This window comes from Mauremys mutica, chromosome 4 (genome assembly GCF_020497125.1).
Source record: "Mauremys mutica isolate MM-2020 ecotype Southern chromosome 4, ASM2049712v1, whole genome shotgun sequence".
Classification (NCBI taxonomy): domain Eukaryota; kingdom Metazoa; phylum Chordata; order Testudines; family Geoemydidae; genus Mauremys; species Mauremys mutica.
Window position 1 is genome coordinate 88597947 of NC_059075.1, and position 15637 is coordinate 88613583.

The window sequence follows — 15637 nt, forward strand, 5'->3', positions numbered from 1 at the left end:
ATACCACTTTAAAAAGGCTGTGCTAATGCTATTCTAAACAACCCCCATTTAAAAAGGTCACATTTCCTTAAGTTCAAACGAAACAGGTCTTCCACCTGGGGCCAAGAAGGATGCCCCTTCTAGCCCAGGCTTCTTCTCATACTAGCAGAGCTCAGACCTGGTGGCCTTGATATAAACTCTGCACACTATTATTTGTAAAACCAAACTAACAAACAAAAAGGGAGGAGACTGTGCAGCTTAGTGCTGATGAAGAAATAGGAACAAAAGCAGCATCTAAATTACACACTGAAATAGATTCTACGAATGCAAGCAGCTGTGAAATTTCAGCCAGGTGGTCATCTTCAGCTACAGCCAAGAGCAAAAAATAACTCTAGTCTTTTTCTTTGAAGAGACTCCAACTGCAACCGTAAGGCAAAACACCACACACCTCATTTTCTACTGTCCGTGTGCCTTTTAATTAGTTCTTTTGTTCCCCAAACAAACATTGTATATTAAATGCAATGCTCAGAAAATTCTAAAGCAGAAACAAAATGGTTAATCAAGACCAAGAGCATTTTAGTGTAGTAAATTGCACAGAGGCAATTAAATATTCAAGCAGTTCTTCATTCTCCCTCCCCTAGTAAATTACAGTTTCTTTTATATCTCTTGCTCCATTTGCCCATCTCAAAACAAGAGGTCAGCCTTCCCCCTACTCTTACAAAAAGGAGAAAGGCCTCACTTGTCCAATTCTAATAATTCACCAACAGCTTCAATGCACCAACCAATTCCCTTAACTCCTACATATTTTATAACTGGAGAAGTCTTACTCTGAATTTTTTATCCATAAAGGCCAAATTAAACTAGCTCAATAAAAGATTCTGTATTCCTTAGCTAACTTGGTACTGGTGATGAAGCTGGTTATATTTCACAGTATATGCCTAAACCCCCCACCTCCGCTGCATCTACACTTCAACTGCACTAACCCAGGACTTGGACCCAGAGTCCCAGAACCCTGCAGGGCTGGAGGGTCTAAGCTCAAGTTAAGCTAGGGTCCAGGGCCTGAGCCCTATTGTTTTGCAGTATAGACGCAGCTCCACTTGACTTGGGTCCTGGGAGTCTGCCGGAAATATCCTACAATTCCATGGGACAACTTCCTTAGTCCTCTCTATCCCAACAACCTGCAATACATTCTATGGAAAACAGAAGCTAACATCTTCCCTTTGCAAATGGCAGCAGCTCAGGTCAGTGTTAACCCATTCTTTTCTGATCTCTGATCTGCAAGCACACTATCAGAGAGAATCCTGTGTTTGCAATGGAGAGCAAACCGAGAAAGTCTGTTGCAAAGTGAGCTGCTTCAAACTTCCTGTAACATGCAGAGCCAACAGTAAAGCTTTCCCAGTGCACCATGGTCCTAGGGCTAGAGAAGCCACATTTTGGGAGTGGGAGGAATGCTAGGGACTCGGATATGGTTACTTTGATTCAGGTTTGTGCACCACAGTGTGGACACCAGCGGCCTAGGTTTGAGCACAGATTAGAAAAGGGCTAATGTACAATGTAGACACTCAAACCCAGGGGTCCCTAACACAGGTCAGCTGACACAAGTCCCACTAATCCTGGGCTTACCCTGCAGTGTAGACATACAACATGTGTCCTTGGTGAAGACATTTAAGCTGTTCCTGCCTTAGTATACCTCTACAAAATATATATTACATGGCCAGAGCTGCTCACAGCCTGGCTGGGTTGGGTTCACAATGGTTTTTTGGAATAGCACCCTGCAATTTGGTTAGGAGGAGACTAGAAGCAAAATAATGCCTTTAGGGATGCCTTGGAGGTTCAAAATTTCAACCTATATGGAGCAATATCTCCCACCACTTACTGGGTCTCCCATTTTATCCCCACCCACAACCTCATCTCTTAACTCTTCAAGAAGTTTCAGTGCTCCTTGCTGGACAAAATGGTTCCCTCCCTTGCTCTTTGGAGAGTTCATGAATTTTGCAGTGGAGAGAGCATTCTCCCAATACATTAAGGCAGGGGTTGGCAACCTTTCAGAAGTGGTGTGCCAAGTTTTCATTAATTCACTCTAATTTAAGGTATTACTGGCACGCAAAACATTTTAATGTTTTTAAAAGGTCTCTTTCTATAAGCCTGTAATATATTACTAAGCTTTCTATAAGCCTGTAATATATTACATATATTGTTGTATGTAAAATAAATAAGGTTTTTAAAATGTTTAAGACACTTCATTTAAAATTAAATTAAAATGCAGAGCCCCCCAGACCGGTGGCCAGGACCCAGGCAGTGAGAGTGCCACTGAAAATCAGCTTGTGCCACCTTTAGCACACGTGCCATAGGTTGTCTACCCCTGCATTAAAGCAATGTTTAGAATATACACCTCCAAGCTACAGTTGAGTGGATTTAGAGCACGTTTCACATATACAGGACCAAATGCTAATTTGACCCAGCAAAACAAAATTAATAAATTACCATGCCAAATATGGACAGGAGGAACTGACAAACTCCCCAGAGAGAAGCAGCAGGACAATCTGCTTAATTTAACTATTCCCTACTGGGGCACTTACCTCTCCCCTACTAGCCCTCATGTACTGATAAGGAACCAGTGTATTGGATCTTATCACTTAAACATTACACACCAACCAAGGGTAAACAAGGAGCCAGAGGTTTAAAAAGCTGAAAGTGGAAATGAAAACAATCTAAAGGTCATAAAGTCAAGGAGACAGTCTGTTTTGAATAAGTTAAGCCTCTGCATTCACACTGTAAAGTTGTCTGCAGTTACATATCCTGAAAATGAAAAGCCTTTTGAAGAAAAAATGGTTACTTATCTTTCTGTAACTGTTGTTCTTCGAGATGTGTTGCTCAATATCTATTCCAGTTAGGTGTGTGCGCGCTGCGTGCACGGAAGTCAGAAACTTTTTCCGTAGCAGCTACCCATCGAGCCGGCCGGGCAGCCCCCTGGAGCAGCGCCGATATGGCATTCTATATAAGACCCTGCCAGCCCGACCCCACTTCAGTTTCTTCTTGCCGGCTACTCCAACAGAGGGGAAGGTGGCGGGGGGAATGGAATCGATATGAGCAACACATCTCGAAGAACAACAGTTACAGAAAGGTAAGTGACCTTTTCTTCTTCTTTGAGTGATTGCTCATATCAATTGCAGTTAGGTGACTCCCAAGCCTTACCTCGGAGATGGGGTCAGAGTCAAGGAACCGCAGACTGAAGAATCGCTCTGCCAAAGGCCGCATCATCCCAAGAGTGCTGAATGATGGCATAGTGGGACATGAAGGTGTGCACCAAGGCCCATGTGGCAGCCCTGCAGATTTCCTGGAGGGGAACATGTGCCAGAAAGGCTGCTGACAATGCCTGAGCTCTCGTGGAGTGAGCCGTGAGCGCAGGCGGAGGGACGTTTGCCAAGTTGTAGCAAGTACGAATACACCCGGTGATCCATGAAGATATTTGCTGAGAGGAAACCGGAGTGCCTTTCATCCGCTCCACGATGGCAACAAATAACTGGGCTGTTTTACGGAAGGGCTTTGTTCGGTCTATATAGAAGATGTGTATGTGGTGTTGGTGAAGAAAAGCTGCCATGACCGCCATGCACTTGGTAAAGATGCGAGGGGCTGTGCACAAGCCGAACAGGAGGGCTGTGAACTGATAGTGCATCTTGTTCACCACGAAATGGAGGAAACGTCTGTGAGGCGGACTAATTGAAATGTGAAAGTATGTGTCTTTCATATCAAGGGTGGCATACCAGTCTCCTGAATCCAGTGAGGGAATAATAGTGGCTAAGGAGACCATGTGGAACTTCAGATTGACGACGTGCTTGTTGAGCTCCCTGAGGTCCAGAATGGATCTTAGGCGTTCCTTTGCCTTGGGGACAAGGAAATAACAGGATTAGAAACCCTTGTCCCTGAGCTCCTGAGGAACTTCCTCCACTGCCCCTAGGGCAAGGAGGGATTGTACGTCCTGGGTGAGGAGCTGCTCGTGAGAAGGGTCCCTGAAGAGGGATGGGGAAGGAGGGTGGGAGGACAGGATGGAGCAGAAATGGACAGAATATCCCATCTGCACCCTGCGGAGGACCCAACGGTCCGATGTAATACGGGACCAGGCATGGTAAAAACGGGATAGACGGTTCAGAAAGGGATAATTGTCCAGGGTGTGAGCTGGTAGTCTGTCCTCAAGCGCACCTTCAAAATGGGCGCTTAGGGCCCGAGGGTGGCTTGGACTGTCCCTTGACCCTGTCCGGAGGGGGGATGTGACTGTCTACATCGAGAGTACCTGCTTCTCCGACGGGAGATGTCCTGCCTGGGCCTAGGTGGGAAGGGGCGTTGCTGGGTAGTTTGGGGTTTAAATGGCTTTCTTTGGTTAGCCAGAGTATGCATACCCAAGGATTTAATAGTGTTTCTCGTGTCCTTTAAAGGTATGTAGGCGGGAATCGGTTTGCTCTGCAAACAGGCCCTGATCATCAAAGGGGAGATCTTGGATGGTCTGCTGCACCTCAGGCGGGAGTCCCGAAGACTGGAGCCAGGCGTTCCGCCACATGGCGATGCTGGATGCCAGAGTGTGTGCAACCGCGTCCGCTGCATTGAGGGAACCCTGAAGGGAGTTTTGAGCTATCAATTTTCCCTCCTCAGCAATGGCCCCCAGTTCCGTACCAACCTCTGCTGGGAGAAGGTCTTGGAACTTAAGGACCGCAGACCAGGAATTAAAATTGTATCTACTGAGGATCGCCAGCTGGTTCACGATCCGTAGCGAGAGACCACCAGTAGAATAAACTTTTCTTCCGAAAAGGTCCAGCCTTTTGGCGTCCTTTGCTTTGGGAGCTGGCCCTTGTTGGCCCTGTCTTTCTTTTGTGTTCACTGCGTCCACCACAAGCGAGCATGGGGCAGGGTGGATGAAAAGGTATTCGTATCCCCTGATGGGGACAAAGTATTTTCTTTCCACTCCTTTGGCTGTAGGGGGAATAGAGGCCAGGGTTTGCCAGAGAGTTTTGGACTTGGTTTGAATAGTTTTATTCATGGAGAGGACCACCCTGGAAGGCCCTTCTGGGTCTAAAATGTCCACCATAGGATCCTCCTCCTCCACAATCTCCTCACCTTGGAGGTTCATATTAAGGGCTATGTGCCTAAGGAGTTCTTGTAGGACTCCATTGGAGGTGGCCAGATGTGGACGTGCCAGCCACAGCCTTGTCAGGGGAGGATGAAAACGACTCAACTGGGAGAGCTGGGACAGAGGTGGCTCCTTGGTCAGCTGTGGGTAGCTCTTCCTGGGCGCCTGGGGTAGCCCCTACCACGGGTGCTGACTCCGCGGGTTACTCCAGGTCTGGAGGGGGGTGTCTGAGCGTGATGACAGCCAGGCAACCGGGGGGGCACCTTGGGCCTGATGATATGCCCAGGGGGTCCAAAATTGCCACTGGGGTTGCCAGTTGGGCAGGGGGGTGGTCATGACCGAGGCTTCCCGGACCCGACTGGGGAATGTCCGAAACCCCTGAAGCTCTCCCCGATCTGTTGGGAGGGGATTGGGATAGCGATGGCCAAGGAGGAGCAGTGCGCGAATGGAGCAAGGGGGGCACAGAGTCCCTTGACAGATGAGGGTCATGTGGAGATCGGCATCGTAGAGCTGATCGTGACTGCAACCAACGCCATGTTCAAGAGCGGTACCGTGCTGGAGAGCGGTGCCGAGTCGCAGGCTGGTGCCGTGGCGACAGCCGGCACAAGGATCGGCGCACCAAACGGTGTCAGTCCGAATGGTGCCACAAGGTTGATGAATGTGACCTGGACCACGAGCGGGACCATGTTCCAGCAGTTGACAGTGACCTCGAGCGTGAATGGCTCTGAGGGTTGGGGCTGCGGGACCAGCGCTGCAAGTCTAACCGGCGCCGTGAGTCAGACTGGTATCTGGAGCGGTGCCGGACTCTGAACGAGGCCGGGACTCAGAGCAGCGTGGAGATGCTGGTCTGAGGGCTGACAGTCCGAACATCGCCGGTTTGCCCTTGGCCGGTACCGGGACTCAGGCTGGAGCTGGTGCTTGGATCGGGGACACCGGTGCTGTCATTTCGATGAGCCCTCTGGCGGCCTCGAAGGTATCTGAAGTGGAAGGCAATGTAACCTCTTCCACTTGTGCGGTCCCTTGTACGGGGCTAACATGAGGAGACTGGGGCCCAGTGGTCTTGTCAGGATTAGAGGCCTGGTCTGAAGCTTGCTCGGTTGGGGCCGGAGCGACCGCTTCGGGCCTAACAGAGGGTCCTCCCAAGGCTTGCTTCTTTCAAGCAACTGGAGAGCGGGAACAGTGCCGAGGCGGGCGTCTCTGGAGCCCGGGAGATAGTCAGTCCCAAGGCGGGCAAGGGATCTTCTGCGGTGCCATGGCCGGTACCGCTGGGGGAGCACTGCGCACCGAGGCGCTTGGTCTCACGTCTTGAGAGGGACACAATACGGACTCCATGAGGAGTTGCTTGAGTCAGACTTCCCTCTCTTTTCTTGTTCAGGGCTTGAATGCCTTACAGATTTTACACTTGTCAGCTTGATGGCCCTCCCCCAGACACCTAAGGCAGGAGTCTTAAGGGGACATAAGCATGGGCTTGTTGCAAGAAGTGCAAGGTTTGATGCCCTGGGACAGCATGCCCCAGGGCCTCGCAGGGCAGTCGGTGAATGTGAAACTGCCCTCAACTACTAAATTACACTTAACACTACAGTAACACTTAACACTAAGTCTCTACGGTGCCACAAGTACTCCTGTTCTTTTTGCGGATACAGACTAACACGGCTGCTACTCTGAAACTAAGATAACTATCAACAATTAACTAACAAAGGTAACTACTAAGAGAAAGCTAGGGATTAGTGGAGCACTTGAGAAACAAGAGACCACTGTTCCAACAACCATCAGGGGCGTAAGAAGGAACTGAAGGGTCGCCAGCAGGGTCTTATGGGTAGTTGCTAAGGAAAAAGTTTCCAACTTCCGTGCATGCGGCGCACACACTTAACTGGAATTGATATGAGCAATAACTTGAAGAAGAACTGATGGGTTAGAGTATTTGTGTTAATTTGGTAAGTAAGGCAGTGGAAATCACATGGCTAAAACCCTGCATACCGCTGTAAAGAGGGGGTTAAATATCAGAAGGCACTAACAAATCACTTAGAAATGCATCGGGACATCATTATGCCAGATTTTTCAGTTAAGAATTCATATTAGCAAATGGTTTATGCTTTTCAAAAACACTGTAGTATCTAGCTGCATTTCTCTTGTAGCCATCTATAAATACTTTATAGGTGTGGTTAGCAAACTTCAGCCAAATTCTTCCAGGATTTTAAGTTTCCATATCAAGTTCAGGGATGTAGCATGTTAATGTTAACATTTTGTAGAGAATATACCTCATTAACTGCTGTGGCAAAAGCCTTGGTGGTCTGCTCCTCAGCGACTTTGACCGCTACAGTTTCAGTCACTTGCAAATTACTTCCAGATGAGTATCAGTTACAGCAAGATGGAGAAGTTTTACAACAACATTTATAAATATTGCAAGAATACTAAAGGCGTATGATAAGTGCACTGTGAACTTCTCAGCAGTAAGTGTATGGGGGTGTGTGAACAACAGCACGCACAGCACATACAACCAGAGCCTGATTTTCAGCTAAGAATTAGTTGGGCCTATCCTATTTATACCTGCAATTATTTGCAGGTAGGATGTCATTTAATCATCAAATACTACCGGACTGGGCTTGAAGATTAGATACTTAGTGATGTTGACTGCATCTTTAATTAGGAGATAAGCTTTTACATATCTAGCACTAAGCATCTTCTTTACATTTTGTTAATATTCACGTTAGCATTTGAAAAAGGATCCTGTTTAAAATCTGACAGGCCTTCAAACTATCCACCTCCCTAACGTAACGAAAATAGTTGCTTCAAATCAACCTTACTCCTTTTGTTATCCCCCAGCAAGGCTCAGGGTCCTAAATTATGCTTCTATTTGCCTCCGTTTATGCATCATAAAATTCTGTGGCATTATTTGGCAATGTTACTAGATTATGAGATGGTAGGATAAACCAAGGTGTTGCAAAACTGAGGAAGCAGAAGGCAGCAGCAGCAGGCAGGGCCTGTCTTTTTGGAAAAGCAGCCCCACCCCCCACCAGGAGGATATTTGCAGGGGAAGTCACCTGCATGAAGAGCTATTAAGGTAAGCCCTGTAATAGTGGTGGTCTATTCCTGTATGATTTAGGAGCTGTGTAGCAGGAGGCAGCAGCTGCCATCCAGAGCTCCTAAGACCCATTAGAGTAGACTTCCATTCCTGCATGGCTTAGGAGCTGCACAGATGGGGGATTACCTGCCATCTAGGGACCCCACACTCTGCAGAAGGGCAGTTGTTGCCTCCTGCATGCCTCACTCTACTTCCTCTAGGACAGCGGTGTGGCCAGTTGTGTCACTAGTGCTCATGAAAATCTTCCACTCTCCAAGATGGCCACTCGGTCCTCCTGCTCCAAACATCCTAAAATGGCAGGGGGGTGGGGCAAGCTGAGGAGCTAAAAAAAATATCCTTTTGTTTAGATTTATCTGGCACAATGGGGTCCTGCTCATTAGCTATTTAAAGTATTTATGAAGCACCTTTCAGATCAAAAGAATAATATCCATATCAAAAACGAGGTGTTCCTCACCATTCCTGTCCACGAGGAGGTGCAAAGGTGGATTTTTGGGTCAGTTTTAAGGGGGTCATTCCTAAGTACTGAGTTATCGATGAAATGGTGCATCTCACACCTACATCTCATCTGGCTTTGCCTCTGCCTCTTCTCCTCTGGCAAGGAGTCCCACAGGGTAACCGTTCAGCTTTTGTTCAACAAGGCTCCCTAAGATCTTGCTGGTTTCATTTTTGAAGTGGACCTCTTTTCCACAGTGAGCTGCACTTGGAGTGGCCTGCACAGATCAGTTCAGCTGGCCATTATTGGCTAGCACAACTGCGTATGAAATAAAGACTCTTTTATGGCTTACAGCATTTGCCTACAGGTGGGCCTCACACTATATGGACTTGTGTGGAACATATTTTGTGCCATTGGTACTCCTGTAAGCTGCTTTCTTGATTCATTTTTCATAGCTCATGAGAGAACCACAGGGGCCTGCAAGACAAGCGGTTATTTTGAGGTTAGTTCATTGATGGTTTCAGTCAGCAGTTGGTTAATATTTCAGTAATTCATCAACATCTACATTTATTAGATGAGGAGCTTGTCCCTTTCAAGATCTTCCGGTCACAGAAAATGTCCAGGTGGTTCTGCGGGGCAAATCGGTTCATTGAAGGGGCAAGAATGGGTCCCTTTAAACACTCTTGAGAAGTGCTGGTGGTGGCCCTTCCAGGAGCGTGGTATGCTGTCAGTGCTTCTAAGTTCTAGCTCAGGCAGCATCTAGCTGCACGTGCAGTCTGAGATGGCCTGGACAAAACCCTGCTCTGTCATGGCTCATAGCATATCTTGGGCTATGATGTCAGATTATTTTTCTACATGGAATTTGAAATTTCCCAGGACAATGAATCTCTGGACTGAGACATGAGGTTCAGTTGAAGCTTGACTAATTCTTCTAGAAATGTGGCTAAATTCTTGTCAAATGAGTAAGTCTGATATATGTAAGAAGAGTCTTCATGATTTGTTGTCACTGCATTCACATTCCAGCTGAACAGACTCAAATATTTTTATTTTGGGGATAGAATCTTGCTTGTTATTGTAAACTGGATGAGATTATGATCACACAGCCTCCACTCTTGGCCACTCTAAACCCATGATGTATTAGGTATCTTACAGAGACTAGCTGGATTTGTGCTGGTCTGGCTTCATCATCAAACCCAATTTTTATGATACATGCCAGGTCAGGAGCCTTGTGATCAGTTCATGGATGATTCTCACATTAACAACAACCTTGCATTCACCTGTACAAGTCTAAGGTAACTGATTGTCAGCTGACGCAATTCTACCAGTCACTGTGGCGTCTGAGAGATGCAGAATATGCAGCCATTGCCTGTTCGGCGTTGATCACCTTGGGGCTTTTTTGCTTGGGTGGAGTCTTCTTGTATCAATGATAGTTTAGACTGAGTAGGTTGGGTATGTTTTAGTTTCAGTGCTTCTGGGGATTTCAGATGCTGCACTCCTGATTCCCACGGTACAGTAATGGTGATGGGTGCTTTTTGGGACAGGGACAGAGTGGTGATATAGCTAAAATGATGGCTGCTTGTGTAGTAGGGGTGCATATCTCCCCTGCCCCATTGCCATCCAAAGCAAGGAATGGAATAGCCTTAAACAAAAAACAAACAAACAAAAAACCCTCAGCTCTTGGGCCTACGTGACTCGCACATAAAAAGGACTCTAGGATTGTTTCTTTTGCAACAAAGACTTGAATGTGTCAGAAATAATGTTTGACAAATACCAATTTTATTCTAATTTTTTTAGTTATTTTGACACATCAAATAACCATGCTAGCAAAGATTTAAAACATCCAGATGTTCAGAACAACAGCCTAGTTTAAAGCCAGGCCTGACTGTTTTTTCCCTCCCAAATTCCAGCATTACAGTTTGCAATGAGCTACATTGTAGAGTATGGTTCTTGTGCAATAAAGCCCAAGTATATGGTGGCTGAAGGCTCTGCCTTTTTGTCTCCATACTTCATTACACACCCCAGGTTTATGGAGATTACATAATGAAGTGCACACCCACCCAGTTAGGTTTTATTGCTTCATTACTTATAGGGAAAAACTGAAGGATCCCACAGTCTGTGTGAAGGTGGGTTTTTTGGTTTTTAAATGTAGTGTGAAATATGAACGGGCGAGGAATTTGAGAAAGAACTCTGGACAGAAAACAAAACAAATAAGATCTAGTGGAAACTTAAACATACAAAACCCAGAAACACATTTGCATCTATTATAAAGCACTTAGGGAGGGGTCAGACAATCTAAATCCTGAGCCAGCTGAGCCTTCCTAACCCTGTAATTTTGCATGTAGTCAGCACCTCATGCCATGGCACAAACTTTTCTTAAACTGTTCCATTTTCAGTGTAGCACTGCTACATTTTTAAAGTTACAGTGTGGGAGAGAACACGGTCTGGAATCTTGAAAGCAACTACGGTATATTACTTCACTAAACAGTTCTAGTTTTTATTGATGTAGGGGTGTCCAGAGCCTGGTGGGAGAGGACAGTTCTTTCTGAGTACATTAATATAAGGAATCTCATTTACAGTTAGCCTGGGATGAATAAACTCATCTTTGCTTCACAGGCCTATTGACCTGAACCAGAATCACGTACAAGACACACCTTGGGGTCATGTGTACTTTTACAGTCATATCAAAATGCACTGTATCACCATCTCCACATTTTTGCACAATGTCTCAGTCCTACCAGGGAAAACACGTGATGAAACAGTTGGACTAGGACACTGGGAGCCAAAGGATCTATACTCTTTTCCTAGCTCTGCTACTGACTCTCTGTGTTATATGTCCTTGTACAAATGGCTTTTCCTCTGTGTGCCTTACTTTCCTTATCTGTGAAGTAAGGATAACGCTTCCTTACCTCACAAAGCCTTTTTCTAAATGGGGAAAATGAGTTGTGTTTGAAAAATGTGTTTAAAACATTTTAACCAAGGGGATTTTAGTTAACACATTTTGAAATCCAATTTCCTTTCCCAGTCTAGACAAAACCGCAGACAAGGTTAACAACATTTATCATCTCAAAGCACTTTTAAAGACTGAAATTATTAAGCAACTCATAGTCAAGGGGACAATAGAAATTTCTTTGTATATTGCTTTTTATTAGAACACCTCAGAGCTCTTTGCAAAAAGGTCGGTAGCATAATTCCCCTTTCACAGATGGGGAAACCAAGACACAGACTGGCTAAGTGCAATTTATTACTGTTAATGAAGTGGTAATTCTGACTAAGATAAAGACTTGTCCCTCTCCCTGTTGAAACACAAAAGAATTAGAAATATTCAGACCTTTAAAATAGAATCTACATCATTACTTTTTTGTTTCATTTTTATAGGGTGCTTCAGCTGCTGCTCAGACTTCTGAATTAAAGCCTCAATTCAGCAGAGTACTTCTGCAAGTGAATAGTGCCATTCAAGTCAACAGGAATACTGATGTGCATAAAGTTAGGATCATGCTTAAGAGCCTTATTGAACTGGGGCCTAATGATGAAGCCGCATGTGAGGTAGCTGAGCGATGAGGGAGGGGAGGGACAGACAGGACAAGGGAAGATGCACTGCTAAAATTAAGAATGAATTATAAAAAAGAAGATGTAAACTCTATTTCTTTTCAAATACATCCTGACCTACACCATGCTGCCTCTGCCACCTATAGGAGTGATGGGAGTTAACTGCACAGTAACTGAAACAATGTATTTATGGAAGCTGTGCAATAACTATACTGTAACTCCACTGGAAACAATAGCAATTACACTGTTCCTATGTTATCTTATAACAACACTATAATTAGTATGTATCACCACTGTAGTCATGATTAAAATAATTACCCTAAAAAGTCTCTCATAAGTAGCATTAACCACTCTGGCTTCCAAACATATATAAGTCTTTTTTTAAAGGTATAATTGTTCACTCTGTTTCATAGCTCATCCTAACAACACAATTTGCTTTCCCACCCATTTTCAGGTGAACAGCACAGCTACCCCACAGTACTGTAAAAACAGCCCTGATTTCACATGTGAAATACTTACAGCTCTTCAAGATAAGGAAAGTTCTTAAATGCATCCTCTGGTAGCTTTGTGATGTTGTTCATACTGATATCCCTGGGAAAGAAGACAACACAAATGGGTCAAATGATAAGCAATGTTCCAATTTAGAACATGAAGTAAATTTAAATAGATCAGCTGCTGGGATAACAGAAAAAAGCTTTTTCCAGTGTAATGTTGTGGTATCTCTAGGAGTTTGCAGGCTAAACTTTCACAACGCGGTGATCTAAAAATATAGAGCATCATGAAAGACTGATACCAAAGGCTTTCTTCTGATAACCAGAAGGGGAAAAAAATATATCTTGAAGTTACAAAAGAGGAAGGGAAAGCCTATTAGAAACTTATTTTCTTCAGTCCTGATTTTTCTGACTCCTTTTACACACACACACACACACACACACACACACACACACACACACACACACGAGTCTTGATGCATGCAACTAAAACTGCTCTGAAACCACCGCCTGTAAAAAATGTGACCACCCAGTGTTCAAATATTCATACCATAATGTCTGTGGTTTTTTTTAAATAAATACATACATGCACGGAGACTTGATAAAATAAAGACCTTCAGGCAAGTGTGGCTTTTGGAGCAGCTGACAAGAATAGTAGGAACATGCCCCAGCTCTACCGCAGTCATATTTTCTGCAAAACCTATAAAAGTCCTTGAGGTAATAGATTTAAGTATAATTCATTTTTAGCCCATGAGCACATGCATGCAAGCAGCAAGTGCTTACATGATAGGTATGCAGACCAATTCTTTTCTTGTTTTTATATTGGCAGTAAGTGGCAAACTAAACACCGCCTTTGACTCACATTCAGTAGAACTTTGCTCCATGAGTAGTGGAGCGAATAGGAAAAAAAAATTAGTTGCATACCTATCATGAAATCAGTGGGACTACTCGTGAAGGAAAGTACTACTCAACCTGAGTAAATGCGAGAGAACAGGGCCAGAATCAAGAATTTGATTTGACAAGTATTAGTTTAAACTAACAGCTGCCAAATTAAATTTTTATTATTTAACCTTTTTATTTTTTACTTCCTGCTTTTGCTGCCCTTTAATTTTAATTAAAAAAAAAGTTTAAAAAAGACTTAATACCACGGCTGCAAAGTTCTTCCAATCTCCCTTGCCTCATCGGTCTTCCAAATCAGAGCTTCTGGCATCAAGCTTGAGAAAACTTTCATTCCTTATGGAATGCACAGCAACACCTATCACCTAAACAACACAAGTTACACACCTTATTTCCAGAAAATGTGTGGAAGATAGGTGGCCTACAACCACCAGATGTTCCTGCATCTGAGTACAGACAGAGGTGCCTCTCATATCAGCAATATGCACACAAGTACATCTCTCCTCTAGCTGATAAACACATGGATGCCATTTATTTTTTCTTGTCATTCCACACACCCTGTTTGCAATTAAAACCAGACCAGAGGATAGTCTGTTATTTCAACCATTGGGAATGGTATTTATTTGGTGCTAGTGTTTGGTACCAAAGGGCTCTAGTCAGAAAAAAAAAAATAGCCACGATCTTCTATATCCATGCTAGACCTGTTTAGTTTGAGATCCTGGCTCCATAAAAGTCCAGCCTGTCCAGATGAGCATTTGTTCTGCTGCAGAATCCTATGATGGAATAAAACCAGAAAACACTGACAAAGCCAGAAGTTGAAGGGCTCATCAGCCAGGGAGCAAGAACTACAGGCCATGACCAGTTGTGGAATTCTACAAGCATGTGTTTATAGCCTGCACCATCATTACTTTTGAAACTCTCCACCTGAAAAGCAGAGTCACTACTTCTGGAAATAAAACAACTGAGCTGAGCTGAGTTCACTCAGATACCACCCTAGAAAAAGGTGTGGCACAAATCCCTTATCAGCCATTTCGTAGCAGCAAAAGTATTCTGCTGAAGAATCAAAAGCAGTTTCCATGGCGAGGGCCAAATCTTTCACTGTTTTTCCTCAATAGGAGACTTGGCACTAACTTTAACAGGTGCAGGCTCCAAAGGAGCAAAGGAAGTCTCCAGAGCCTCTGAGGGCTGACAGTCACAAAGGTCATTTCCTGAGGGAATAAACCTCCAAGATGCTTGTGCCCTGCCTTGTGCCAGAATAGGAGCTGAAAACTTGTCAGCTTCCATATAATGTACATTAAAATATACCCTCAATATACCAAGTAGCTTTTTCCTGAAAACACTACAAGTAATGTCCATGTTATTCCTGCAACTGTCAGGCCACAACATCTAGTCATAGTTCATAAAGAAAAAAGTAGCTCTATTTATACCAACATCCAAGTATGTTACAAGGCTAATATTGGTTATTGAAAAACTATCCTATTTTTGCCACAAAGAGACCAAGCTGGCACTTGATGGAATTTAGATCAGGCTTTCTTTGCTCATTCAATGGATAAATAACTAGTCACTGGTTTGCTGCTCCTCTGCTCCTTAACTTCCACACACGTGTGCACAGAGCACTAGCAAAATGGTAGCAAATAATTCTAATATACACTCAGCAATGTTGTGTTTACTGGCAATTGCCTCTTTCACCAAGATGTTTGCCCAGTTCTGATTTCACCTGGGCAAATCAGGAATTACCCCATTGCAACTGATGGAATTACACTGATGTAAATCAGGAATACTGGAGACCAGAATAAGATGCAACACAAACCTAGCTGTGAAAGTGACTAAAACGTGAACCACAGTCCAGACTCCGTCATTAAATTCATGGAGTCAAATAGGAGGTGCTTTATTGATGAGCTCTACAGTCTGAATATTTATAAAGGTGCTTTGTATCTCAGCAACAGCTTGGGTACCATGGGATGTTGCAGTTGCTGTGGGTGGAGATTTTTCTTCTTGTGTAGAAAAGTAAATAAAAGTATCAGATACACGAATTGTCAGCTGTTTGCTCCACAGGAGGCTGCAACTTTTACTCTCCTCCTCCCCTG

At 44.4% G+C, this 15637-nt stretch overlaps 1 protein-coding gene across 2 annotated transcripts in view; it reads right to left on the bottom strand.

Annotated features, from left to right (window-relative positions):
- Positions 1-15637, bottom strand: part of LGR4 (leucine rich repeat containing G protein-coupled receptor 4) — a 135636-nt gene that overhangs the window by 65597 nt on the left and 54402 nt on the right. For both annotated transcript variants that reach the window (XM_045015525.1, XM_045015523.1), the window contains exon 2: positions 12682-12753. In XM_045015525.1, the coding sequence (XP_044871460.1) occupies positions 12682-12753 (72 nt within the window). The remainder of the gene's footprint in view (positions 1-12681; positions 12754-15637) is intronic.